This window comes from Mustela erminea, chromosome 5 (assembly GCF_009829155.1).
Source record: "Mustela erminea isolate mMusErm1 chromosome 5, mMusErm1.Pri, whole genome shotgun sequence".
Lineage (NCBI taxonomy): Eukaryota > Metazoa > Chordata > Mammalia > Carnivora > Mustelidae > Mustela > Mustela erminea.
In genome coordinates, this window is record NC_045618.1 from 25,042,318 (window position 1) to 25,055,217 (window position 12,900).

Here is a 12,900-nt window from a genome sequence, read left to right on the forward strand (position 1 = left end):
TAAGATATATAGGCATCATATACACCCTGATATGATATAGTGTGAAGGACATCACTTCGATGGTTCTTGCCAAAAACCCAGTCTCAACCTAATCGTGAGAAACAACACACCAACTCAAAATGAGGGGAATTGTACAAAATAACTGGGGCTGCCAGAATGGTGAAATAAGGACCTCCAGATAAATTTGCTCCTCCATAAAAGCAACACTGGCAAAATTTCTAAACCAACTTTTTCAGAAGCCTGAGTGTTAACAAGTAAGCCCTGCCATAAGCTGAGGGGAGTTTATTCAAGAAAAACTGCAGAACCTCAATAACAATAGTTGGATTTGTGGAATTTTAACTTGGCCTATTCCCACTCCCCCCTCCCTAGCTCTGCAGTACCTATAAAAATCAACTTGACTTGATGCCATCAGAATGGGTAGGCTGAGTTCAGAGTTCCTCAAAAACTTGATTCCCAGAACAATGTTGTTAAAGAGGAGCTGATTTGGACCTCGCTCTATGGGTAAAGCCCTGTACCCAGGGCATGCATTGAAAATAATCAGCAGCAGGGACATGGGTGGATCTGTCAGTGTCCAACTCTTGGTTTTGGCTCAGGTCATGATCTCGGGGTTGTAAGATTCAGTCCTCCCCTCAAGCTCTGTGCTCAGCAGGGCATCTGCTTGAGATTCTCTCTCTGTTCCTTCCCCCACTACTGTGGGGGAGCAGGTTCTCTCTCTAAAATAAATAAATTTTTTAAAAAATCAGCAGAAATTGTTCAACATTGCAGCTACCTGAAGGTGTTGTACCAGTTGAGGCAAAAAAAGTGTATTTTTTCATAACTGTTTCTTCTCCTATGTGGATTTAAAAGACAATTCCACACACCAATAATTATAAATCTGTGTTGATGGACATATACTGTGTAAAGATGCAAATTTATAGGCTAGTAGTACCACAAAGGAGGGGGAGAAAATAGAATTATACTGAGCAAATTTTTCTACACACTATGGAAATTGTTAGTATTAATGCTAACTACATTATTTTAAATTAAGATACTATTTATGATCTCTATAGCACCATTACAAAAATAAGAACATCAGCATAGTAAAAGAAACAACATGGAATTAAAATGGTACGCTAGAAAAATATTTATTCAAAGAAGGCAATAATAGAAGTCTATGGGGCAGAAACATGTTAAGACACACAGAAAACACACAGCAAATCGGCAGACAGAATTTCTACCTTATCAGTAATTACATTAGATGTTAATAAAATACTACAATCAAAAGGCAAAAACTGGCAAAATAAATTTTTCAAAATATATAATTCAACCATATATCATCTATAAGACATACACTTTAGATTCAAAGACATAAATAGGTTGAAAGTAAAAGGATAAGAAAAGATATACCATGGAAACCATAACCAAGAGAGCTGAAGTAGACATATTATTAATTTTAGACAAAATAGATTTTTAAGACAAGAATTGGTAGAGAAAGAAATGTATTTTATAATGATAAAAAGATCAATTCATCAGAAAGTCATAAAAATTTTAAATAACTACGTATCTAACAAAGTCCCAAAACATATGAAGCAAACACTAAGAGAAATAAAGGATTCTGTAAGAACTGGGAGACTACAAACACCGCACTTTCAGTGATGACTAAAACAACAGGCAGAAGATCAACAAGGAAATAGAAAATGTAAACAACATTTTAAACCAAATAACAGAGCTAAAAGATATCTATAGAACACTTTATACAACAGAATATATATTATGCTCAAACACATACGGGACATTTTCCAGGATAGATCATAAAACAAGACTCAACAAATCTAAAGGATTGATATCATACCAAGTATTTCAATTGAATGAAATTAGAAATCAATAACAGAAATTTGAAAAATTCACAAACATATGAAAATTAATAAGACATTACTAAACAACCAAGGTCAAGGAAGAAATCACCAGGGAGACTGGAAAATATTTTGAGACAATATGAAAATACAACACATCCAATATTATAAGATGCAACTAAAGCAGTTTTTATAGAGAAACTTATAGCTGTCAGTACCTTTACTAACAAAGAAAAAATATCCCAAAAAATAACCTAATCTTCTACTCTAACTACAAGAAGAAGATCAAACTAAAACCTAAGCCAAACAGAAGGAGGGAAATAATAAAGATTAGAGCAGAAATAAATGAAACAGAGAACAGAAAAACAATAGAGAAAAATCAGCAATACAAAAAACTTGGTTCTTTGACAAGATCAACAGAACTGGAAAATCTTTAGCTAGAAGGTGCAAGCAAATAAGAAAGCTCACATTTTTAAAAATTAGTCATAATAGATGATATATCACTACAAAACTTACAAAAATAAAAAGAATTACAAAGGATTTTTATGGACACCTGTATGCCAACAGGGTCATTTAGATGAGATGAACACTGTCCTAGGAAGATAAAAAGGTACCACAACCACAACTACAACTCAAAAAGAAACAGAATATCTGAACAGACCTATAACAAGTACTGAGATTGAACTAGTGATTTTGAAACTCCCCACAAAGAAAAGACTAAAGTTCTCCTCAATGTTGAAGTTTTCCATTTAGTGAAGAATTAACACCAATTCTTCACAAACTCTTCCAAAACTGAGAATAGTAGAAGTATTCCCCCACAACTCATTCTATGACGCCAGTATAATGTTTTTTTTTAGAGCAAAACCCACACCCACAATATCCCAAATAAATACAGATGCAAAAAGCATCAACAAATTCTACTAAACTGAAACCAGCAAATTATAAAAAGGATTATATGCCATGACCACACAGGATTGATTTCAGGAAGGCAAAGATGGTTTAACATATGCAAAGCAATGTAATACAGTGTACTAATTTACTAAAGGACAAAAGCCACATGATCATGTCAATAGATGAAGAAAAAGCACCTAACAAAATTTAATATTCTTTCTTGATCAAAAAAAAAAAATGTTCAGCAAAGTAGGAACAAAGGGCAACAGTATAGAGAAAATCCTCAGGAATCCACAAAGCAAATATGAGCCATAATAAACGAGTAAGCAAGATGGCAGGATACAGGATCAATATGCAAAATAACTACCTACAAAAAAATGCATTAAAGGAAAAACTGTTTAGCTCTAAAATAAAAAGTAATTAATAGCTTTGTGTTAATGTTAATTTCTTAGTTTTGACCACTGTAGTACAGTTAATTAAAATGTTAAAATTAGAAGAAGGTAGGGGAGGGATATACAGGAATTCTGCATTATTTTTACAAATTTTCTACAAATTATTTCAAAATAAAGAGGTTAAAACTTTAGAAAGCCAACTGGTTCCCATCAGAAGATGCTAGGGATCTAGATCAAACACTTACCTCTCTTTCCCTATGAGTTGTACCACTAGGAACTTAGTAAATGAGGGGAAAGATCTTTTTATAAAAGTATTCCCAGTAATAAAGAATCAGACCATCCAAATTTGGCTTCCACTAACAAACTAATGGATGAAGGCAGTGATCACCCATGGCTGCTAACATCCATCAAGAAAAGAGGGACAAAGAAACACTATGTTCTTCTTGATGGAAGTACAGAACACCATCTATGAATGTGGCTTTGATTAAAAAAAAAGAAAAGAAAAGTCAAATCTGTACCTGAGGAAGTTCTGATAAAATATCCAGACCAATCTACCACTAACAGGAATTACCACAAAAAGGAAGATACCACAGGAAAACGATCAGCAGTATTCAGGCCATGGGAAACCCTACAGTATAAATAACTCCGTTTCTTCAAAATAAATTTCAAGGAGAACATGAGAAAGAGAAATGGAGCTTTGGAGAGGGATGTCCACAGATTAAAGGAGACCTAAAAGACTTATCAGCTGATCACAGTGAGACTTTATTTGGGTCTGATTCAAACACATAGATGGAAAAAAAAATATAATGGTATTTATAAGACAAGTGAAAATCTGAACACAGATTGGGTATTTAATAATATCAAGGCATTAGTATAAATTTACGCATGATGATGGCAGTTTTATTTATGTTTTTATCTAAATTCAGTTAGCCAAATATAATATATCATTAGTTTCAGATGTGTTGTTTAATCTTAAAAGGAGTCATTGTTTTTCTAAAGATAAATAACGGAAGAAGAAATACCTGGGCTGTGCTTCAAAATAAAAGGGAGAGGGAGGGGGTAGGATAAAACAGTGGTGGCCATGAGCTGCTAACTGTTGAAACTGCACGATGATATGTTATACATGCACTTCTCTACATGTGTGAATAGAATTAAATTAGAAATCTGTAACACAAAGGAAGTACTTTGAGATGAATAAAATTTTCAACTTTTTTTTTTTTAAATAAGGTCTACGTTTCCTGGAGGGGAGGGTCTCAAAGTACAAAAATAACTACAAAAGTAGAGTCAGAGCAGAGGGATTATGGGCTCAAGCCACAGTACTGTTGCCTCCTGACAGTGAGACCTTAGGCAAGCTATCAAGTCTCCCCACCTCAGTTTCCCCCCATCTGAAAGTTGGGGATGTAAAAAGTAATGAGACTGCTGGAGGACAAGATGGAACTATGGCCTCAGTTTCCCCATCTGTGAATAGTGGGGATATGAAAATATGACTGACATTAGGTTAAGATGGAATTACACATATAAAGCACTTGCTTCCTATCAACAAGTAAAAAAGAACTACCCTATGCCTACCTTCTGAGGGCAACTAAGTCTGTAGGAAAAGAAAGGTTCTTTTTCTATAACTTGACAACCATGAGCCCAGTCAGCCATGACACATGACAGATATCAAAAGAAAAATAACTTAAAAATCATGTGAATGCAATGTCCAAATACTATTCCTCAAGTGCCCCCCTGCCTAGCATCCCCGAGAGATATCTCTGCATAAAGAGGACATGCATTATCTGGGCATGCTCCTGTCTCCTGGATCTCGTCCTGGTGCCTCTGCTTTTGCAAATCTTTTACCCCAAATAAGACAAAGTTGCTAGGCTTCCAGGGAAAAGATATTTCTGCTGCTGACAAGGAAGAGTGCAGCTCTCCAGGAAAGGGAAGGAAGAAGAGGAGAGGCAAGATAAATGAACAAAAAACAAAAGGAGAGCTTTGCTGGGTATCATTTCAGGCTCTTCTGAAAAAACAAATCATGAAGCCCGGTGGGACAGATAACGCCTGTGAGCTGGGGAAACGAAGTGAGAATCAAAGGAAAGGCAACAGGCAAGATTAGAGCAATTCCAAGATAAGCGTTAGAGCACCCCCCACTACCTGTTTTCCCAAAAGAGCATGGAAATCAGATCCAAGTATAGAGCCCAAATGATTCTGGAAGAAGTCCCCTCGGGTGATTTCATGCAGAAATGTTACTGTTTCCGCCATCCAGGAGAGGGACATAAGAAGGTATCAGTAAGACTACATTAGGGTCATTACAAAGGGAATTGAGGCAAAAGGGAAACAAAATTACACATTGACCAGGGCAGGGTATGGGGCAGAGGGAGGGAGGGCCACAGGACAAGAGCACCAGAAGAGGTATGTGGACCTGGGGCGAGCACCCCACTTGACAAGTTAGGAAAGAGGGTGCAGGCAAGGGCCTTATGCGCTCCCGTCCTTCAAACTGTGCCTTTGTAAGACCTGCTCTGGGAGCAGGGTCGGGGCGAGGATGGCTTGCTTTAACAAGTGTTATCACTGCCCCAATGGTTGAGGAGGAGGATGAGAGTGCTTTCTTCCACGCGTGGTCCCTGCTCCTTCCCTTTGCCTCTCCTGGGCAACACCCTTTTCTAGGACTATTCCTTCTTCAGCTTCCTCATCGCCGCCCACCTTTGCTAACTACTCTGCTTTCCTGCTGCCAGAATCACCCGAGTCTCCAGGCTGACTCCGTATTCCTATCGCTCTCCTCTTCCAGCTCCACCAGCCTGGCACCCTCCAATCATTTCTCCCCTCTCAGCCCAAGCCCCTGGTGACAACTGGTCTTGTCTCAGCGGACTGCTCAGCAAGCCCTCTTTCTTTTCTCCTGTGGCCCCGAGGGAGAGGACTTCTCTGGCCACGTTTTGCCAGCACCAAGAAGGTCTGAAAGGGCTTCCCACACTCAGCCCAACTCACTCGTCCAGAGCCAGTGTTGCTCAAACTGACCATTCCCACCAGCTGGGCGGCCACGGGCTGGACCTGACCCCCTGGGATCACCGACCTCCCTCTCTCTCATCCCACTGAGAATGGCTCAGGAGGATTTTCCTCAATACCAACAGTCTGAAATCCGTGAGAGGATGCAACAGGCTCAGGACATGGAAGCAAAGGACGGCTTTTCAAACTTCCACATGTAAACAAAGCCATGATGTAGATGCCAGCACTCCCACCACCACAGGCTCAATAGTCCAGGGGTGGGGGCCCGGGAAGCTGCATTTCTAACAAGTCTAATGGAGATCTCACAAAGAAGGGACCCAAGGACTAGGTTACTGATTCACACAATGGTGTGAATGACTGACACACTTCTCGCTGCAGTCAGAACACAGAGATGTCCAAGAGAACAGAGACAGTGTCAGCAGGTAAGCCTCCCTCAAAAAAAAAAAAAAAAAAAAAAAAAATCTGCTCTCACCCTGCATTTACAGTTGCTTTGCCTGCATTTACACCCCTCTGCACATCAACCAGAGCTGTGACACAACACAGCACAGACCTCAACTATTCACAACTGTGCCTCCCATTGTCTCTGTAGTAACTAAAGGCACTCAACAAACTGGCCAGACATAAAATACATTCTCTCCTGGGCTTCTCTGGTCCATCCCCATGCCAGCGCCCTGAGATCTGGCCTTCGAGCACACACCTTGTGCCTACAAACAGGTTATGGCCTGGTTGCAGTCTCAGGCTGCCCTGTGACCCTGTCGTGCCCTATCCCCACCACATGTTCCCTCAACAGTAGCATCCGCCCCATCTGGCCACATCCTCCCTTGTCCTCACTCATGTTCTCCTCTGGGAGGCCTCTCCTGAGCTGCATCCTGCATGCCTAACCTAGGTGCCCTGCCCAGGTCACCCGTCCCTGGACACATCCTGCAGTGCAGTCAGCCCCCACAGTAAGCTGCGGGTGGGCCCCACCCTCCTCCCTTTTGTATCACAGGGTCTGGCTAGGGCCTCGCACAGTGAGGAGTAAATCAGGGCATTGGTTTGAGTTGATGGACAGGAGTTTCAAGGCAGCTACACACAGCCTGGAATGCAGTGGGTGTATAAGTCACTCACCATTCTCAGAGGACAGGGGAGGACTCAGAAAACCACATCACTTAAAGCTCAATCCTGAAACCATCAATCTTAGACTTTCTGGGACTTGAAGAGTTTGACCTGGCTTCTGAGCAGGATAACTGACCAGTCTTCTCAAAAAACAGCTACCACCCCTCTCACACCTACATATAAGCACCTGGGACCTTCCTAAGGAGAAGGCCCCTTCTCACCCCAGGAAAGCTTTCAAGAAATTCAACTTGGGAGCTAGGAGATATTTAGGAACTTCTCCTGAAAGCACCATTATCCCTGAGGACCTGCCTCCTAGGGCTGTACTGATTATTTAAGAATACCAGTCAGGTCAAGATAGAAGGTGAGAACATGGACAGGTGTGGTCCAAGGGGAAGATGAATGTTTCAGAATCCCATGAAGTCTTTGAGGTCAAGTGAAGAGAACTGCTTCTGGGTCCCCCTCTATTTTCTCATCTGCATGTTGGGGGTGGTGGTTGCTTTAAGAGTCAATTGACTTAAAGGGTTAAAAACACTTTGTAATTAAAAATACACTATACTTCCTGAAGCCCAAGTATTTCTGCAAAGGAGGCTTCAGGCTCAATAATAACAAGAAGTGGTATGTGTGTAAAGACTTAAACCTTCCAGAGTCTCACCAGAGTGATGTCATACAGAAGCCAGAGGTACGGCTTCCCAGAGTCCTCACACTAGGGACAGAGGACCTTTGTGAAATTGCTGAGTCCTCCCTTCTTGGACTCAGGCTTCTTGCAAAGCGGAGCCAGGAAATCCCATAGCTCTGGCCACCGACATCATGCTTGCTGACTGGACAGTGGGCACCCCTTGAGAGCAAGAGGGCAGCATTACTCAAAGTATGAGCCATTATATAAGCATCACCTCTGTGCTAATTAAATACTCAGATTCCTGGGCCCAATCCCAGATGAGCTTGGTCAGAAACACTGGCAATGGAGCCTGAGAGTTGTTATTTATAACAAGCTCCTGAAGTAAGTTTTATATAAATTTAAGAAGCTCAAGTAACAGAATGTTGGAAAAGCTGTGGAACTGAAAAGACCAAGTCAAATTCCAATACCACTACATAGCAGCTGTGTGGCCATGGGCAAGTTACTTAACCTCTCTGAACATCAGTTTACGCATTTGTAAAATAAGTATGAAACACAACCAATGTTGCTGGAAGAGTCAGAAATAATACTCTGCACCTATGTTATCCTAAGAGGTAGGAATAACAATGACCCTCACCTTTCAGGGGAACAATCTGCCACTGTGAGCACAAGGGGTTTCCTAGAAGCCTCTCACAAGTGATGGAAGCCAGACAAGACTGATGTCCTTAACTCAAAGGCCTACATCAGTCATTTACATCAGGAGTCAAACAGAGCGAACAGGAGAGAAAGATGGGCCAAGCTTTGTATGTGGAAGCCAAGCCCATTAGCCTTCCTGAAGGGTTCCACCTTGAGGTGGGTTCAGCTACTGATGCAGCTCCAAGATGACTCTGCAGCCTAGTGGCTATTTTGGGGTGGGGAGTCTAAAGGGAGAAGAGACAGCAGTCACCCCCAACCTGAGAGTCCAAAACTCTGGGAAGATGCAAGGGAGAGAGAAAGTGTAATGACATACCCTAGTACTATGTAATGACATACCCTAGTACCAACTATGCGCAGGACTCAAAAACCCCTCAGAGCTTCAGTCTTTCCATTTGGAAACTGGAGTTAAGTTTTAGAAAACTAACATTAGGCTCCATAGCTCAGGGGTTAGAGCACTGGTCTTGTAGAAAACTAACATTAAACAGTCAACTATGGGATGGTACCCAGTTGGGTGGCCTGATCACAGCTCACATTAATGGGTGGACACTGTTATTATTACTCCTGCTTTTTTATATGTCTGTGCTGGTCACACCAAAACTTGGTGGCAGTTTCACTGTTGTCCCAAGAGGAGAGGTTATCTAAGCTTGAGCTTTACGTACCTGTATTGATTGTTAAACGTGTTAAACGTGTTAAACTACCTAGAGAGTCTGACCAAAAACTGAAGCTAGGACTTCAAACCAGAGCGCAGAGCCTGGATTTCCCTCCTTTTTACTCTTAAAAGGCGGGAGTGGTGAGGATGAGGACGCTCAGAGGCTGCCGGATTCCAGCCCTGGGATCATTCCGGTTTGGACGAGGCGTCTGAGTGCCAATCAGGATCAGGGTACTCCCGCGCCCAGCATTTAGGTTTCCTGCTTTCTGCGTCCCCGGGCGCAAAAGAAGCCGGGCCCTTCGCCCCTTGTCGAGCCGCTTCTGGGCCACCCCGCCCGGTGCCATTCACGCCGCGCCCCACACCAAGTTCCCCAAAGCGCCGCGGCCCTGAGCTGACCCCGCGCTCCACAGCACGGAGCGCCCGGCTCACCTGCTGAAGACGAGGCAGCCCAGGTGGTTGATCTCGTGGTCTGAGCGGTGGCGGCTGTAGTCCTCCCACAGGTCCTTGAAGGCCGTGACGGCCAGGATGAAAAGCACGGGAGCCAGCGCCAGGCCGGGCTGGAAGGCGTTCACCGCCGGCACGAAGTTGAGCAGCGCGATGAAGACAAAGTACACGTTGGCCAGGCGGTGGAACTGCTCGAACAGGTTCTTGGGCAGGAAGGACAGTAGAGTGTACTTGGTGGTCTTGAGCCGGTTGTCCGCCAGGTGCTGGGCGCCCCCGCGCCGCCGTCGCCGCGCACCCTTGGTCGCGCCAGCCGCTGGATCCTCGACGCCCGGGGGCGGCAGCAGGTTGGAGCGCACCACGCGCGTCCTGCCGTCTCCGCGCCGCCGCCGCCGCCGACGACGACCCGGGGACCCGGGCTCCTCGGCCGCCGCCGGATCCCGCTCCATGGCCGCGTGTCGCCGCGCCCGGCTCCTCCGCCGCTCGCGCCCGCCCGCGCCAGCCTCCTAGGTGATCATCGCCGGCGGCCCGGGCGCGGTGGCGCGGGCTCCCCGCCTGAGGGACGCAAGGAGACGGCGGTCAGCGCCCGCCCCGCCCAGCCGGCTAGTCCGCTGTCGGGGCAGGGCGCAGGGGGGGCGGGGCGGGGCGCGCGCGGCACAGAACTCCCTTGTACTCGCGCTTGCCTGGCCGCTTCCGCCGAGGCAGCTCCTGGCCCCGCCCCGCGCCGCGCCCAGGCTGGGATACCGCGGATAGCGGGAAACAGAAAGACCCGAGCTGCAAACTTTAGAGCGGTTTAGTTTCGTTTCCAGAAGCATCAGTCAGTCCCAGAACAGTGCAAAGGCGCCCTGACTCCGGTAGGAGAGAGGAAGCTGCAGAGTCTGAGAGCAAAGGCAGCGCAGTCCCCTGGCAACCGTCAGGCTCTTCCTGGGCCAGCTCTGTTTCCCAGGCCCTGGACAGGGAAACGGTTTGGGAGCCCGGATTAGGAGCCTCCTCTTGGAATCAGCTAGAATCAAAATCCAAATGAGCCATGCCATACCAATGCTACGATTTTTAAATCTCATTTACCGAAGATATCTGCTTTTGGGGAGAGCCCAAGAAGTTGGGATTCTGTTGGCTCTACACCCTTCCCTACGCCTGCTCAACTTCCACCTACTTTCAGATTTACTTCTTGGGTAACTAGACTTTTCCCTTTCCCTGACCATCGCTGCATTTTCTTACTTCTTACTTCCCTAAATAGACTTTTTTTTTTTTTAATAAGAATATTTCTCAGTGGCAAAGGTAGGCTTTGGTTTGAGGTATTTTTCTTTTCCTCTCTGGTAAACCCCCAGAGCAAAATATCCCTGTGTGCTGCAGTTCTGAAGCGGCCTCAGAAAAGCTATGACAGGAAATTGAAAGTGGTTGTTGGGAGGGGAGGAGAGGACCAGAATTTTAGAAGAGTTTTGGGGGCAAAGGGCTCCCCTCAGTATTTGTGGGGAATCAGAGAGGGGCGTATGTGAACGATGGGGGTGGGAGACTATGCTGGGTATGGCAGAAGGTATTGGGGAGTCCCCACTTCAGTGGCAGCACTCCCCTCCAGATAGACCATAGCTGTGACAGTTCGGCCTTCTGCTTTGGAAGTACAGGGATAAGCAGCAGAGATTTCTTGGCAAGGAGAATCTGACTGAGAACTTGGGTGAGAAGAGCCCTTAGGGGGTACTGGATTCTGGGAGCTGCTGGCTTCTAGAGGCCAGCCCCTCCTTTCTCCTCTTGCACTGGAATACTCTGACATTCTCCCAAAAGACCACCGTAACAGCCATTGCTGGCACTGGGTTGTCCCTTCTGTGTCTGCTACTAGTCACCTCCCTAGCTTTGCTCAAATCAAATCTTACCCATGACACCCTCTCATCTCCTATATTCTGGGGCTCACTCATATGCCATCCAGCCAGGCCAGGGTCTCATGTCTTTACAGGGAGCCACAGACCACAAATTTGCTGGAATCCAGCATAAGGAGGGTAAAGTGACTGATACTAAGAAAATATTGTATGCCATATATCAAGACTCTCCCCCATAGCATTCCTAAGGGTAGAATATTAATGTGTAGAGGGGCCTGGGTCAGAGAAAGATTTGGCTAAAGTACCTGCATTTTCAGGGAAAGAAATCAGATCTCATGATGAACCAGTGGCATCCCAAATTGAGTATTAACAGCAAAGGAAGTAATACAACTTCCCTGGTTTCCAATGACTAGGACCTCAAGGACCCTTCTTTTCCTCCATCATCTAACCCAGTGAGGCCCAAGGGCCTACTCCCTCCCTCCGTTTCCATATGCCTCCATCCCTATAGGTATCCCCAGTGTGGCCCCAGAGCTTCTGGGTGGGTCTCCCTGCCTCCCAGTCTCCTTGCTTCAACAGTCCACATGTTGCCAAAATGGTTCCTTGACCTACTGGACCCTTTCACTTTGTTTGTTTACCCTCGAGCTTACCGGAGTCCCCTGTTGCTTTACAGGGTCAAATGCTGACTCCTCAGGCAGAGGTCCCTTGAGGCCCTCAGGGGAACTGGCACCAACTTACTGATTTAACTCCACCCCTCCCTACTCCTGGCCCAGCCCCAGGGCAAGAGGTCTCCTTACCCTTCTCAGAACAGGCCTTATTCATTCCCATCCACATTCCACTCTAAGGTTCCAAGACTCCATGAGTCACACTGCTCCTTAAGTCTGGAATCTTTCCCCACCTGCTCCTCACCAATCCAAATTCAGTATTTCCACTGAGGCCTCACTCGCCCGGCCTCCCAGGTTTCCCACACTGTGTGATCCTTTGAACCCCGGAGAAATTACTTCTATTCTGATGTATATGCAGTGGTATGTAAACCTGCCTGAGATTGCTCTGCTGGGGTTTTGAGCTTGGATGTCTTCTGCCAGGTAAACTCTCAGACTTGACTGCCTGGGCCAGGCTTAGATGAGCTCTGGGTAGGTCATCTGGACCACTGAGCTCTGACCATGCCCTGCTGCTGGGCCTGGGCAAGTCACTGTAATTGTCCTCCTTCAGTAAATACTTATTCTTCAACCACTGTGCCGGGCACTGTTCTAGGCACTGGGGACTGACTCAGAAGAATTGTTGATGACAACAGATAATTCTCATGGATCTAACATTCTAGTAGGAAGAGACTGTGATATTGCGATTTATAATAATAAATATATATTTGTTCTCCATCCCCATTTCTGGCACAGAGCTCCTAAACCCTTGGAATTTCATAAGTGTTGAGTGCTAAAGTTGTCCTGATATTCATAACAAACCATTTTCAGCCACACCTGAGTTTATGAGGTGACTTTTAGAAAGC

The 12,900-nt window shown here is 45.1% G+C and overlaps 1 protein-coding gene across 5 annotated transcripts in view; it reads right to left on the reverse strand.

The window, feature by feature from the left end:
- Positions 1–10,266, reverse strand: part of ATP10A (ATPase phospholipid transporting 10A (putative)) — a 194,018-nt gene extending 183,752 nt beyond the window's left edge. For 2 of the 5 annotated variants that reach the window (XM_032342292.1, XM_032342293.1), the window contains exon 1: positions 9,577–10,265. In XM_032342292.1, the coding sequence (XP_032198183.1) occupies positions 9,577–10,037 (461 nt within the window). In that variant the 5' untranslated portion in view covers positions 10,038–10,265. Of the gene's footprint in view, positions 1–9,576 lie in introns of all 5 variants that reach the window. The other 3 variants (XM_032342290.1, XM_032342291.1, XM_032342294.1) reach the window with 3 other exon arrangements.
- Positions 10,267–12,900: the final 2,634 nt, after the last annotated feature.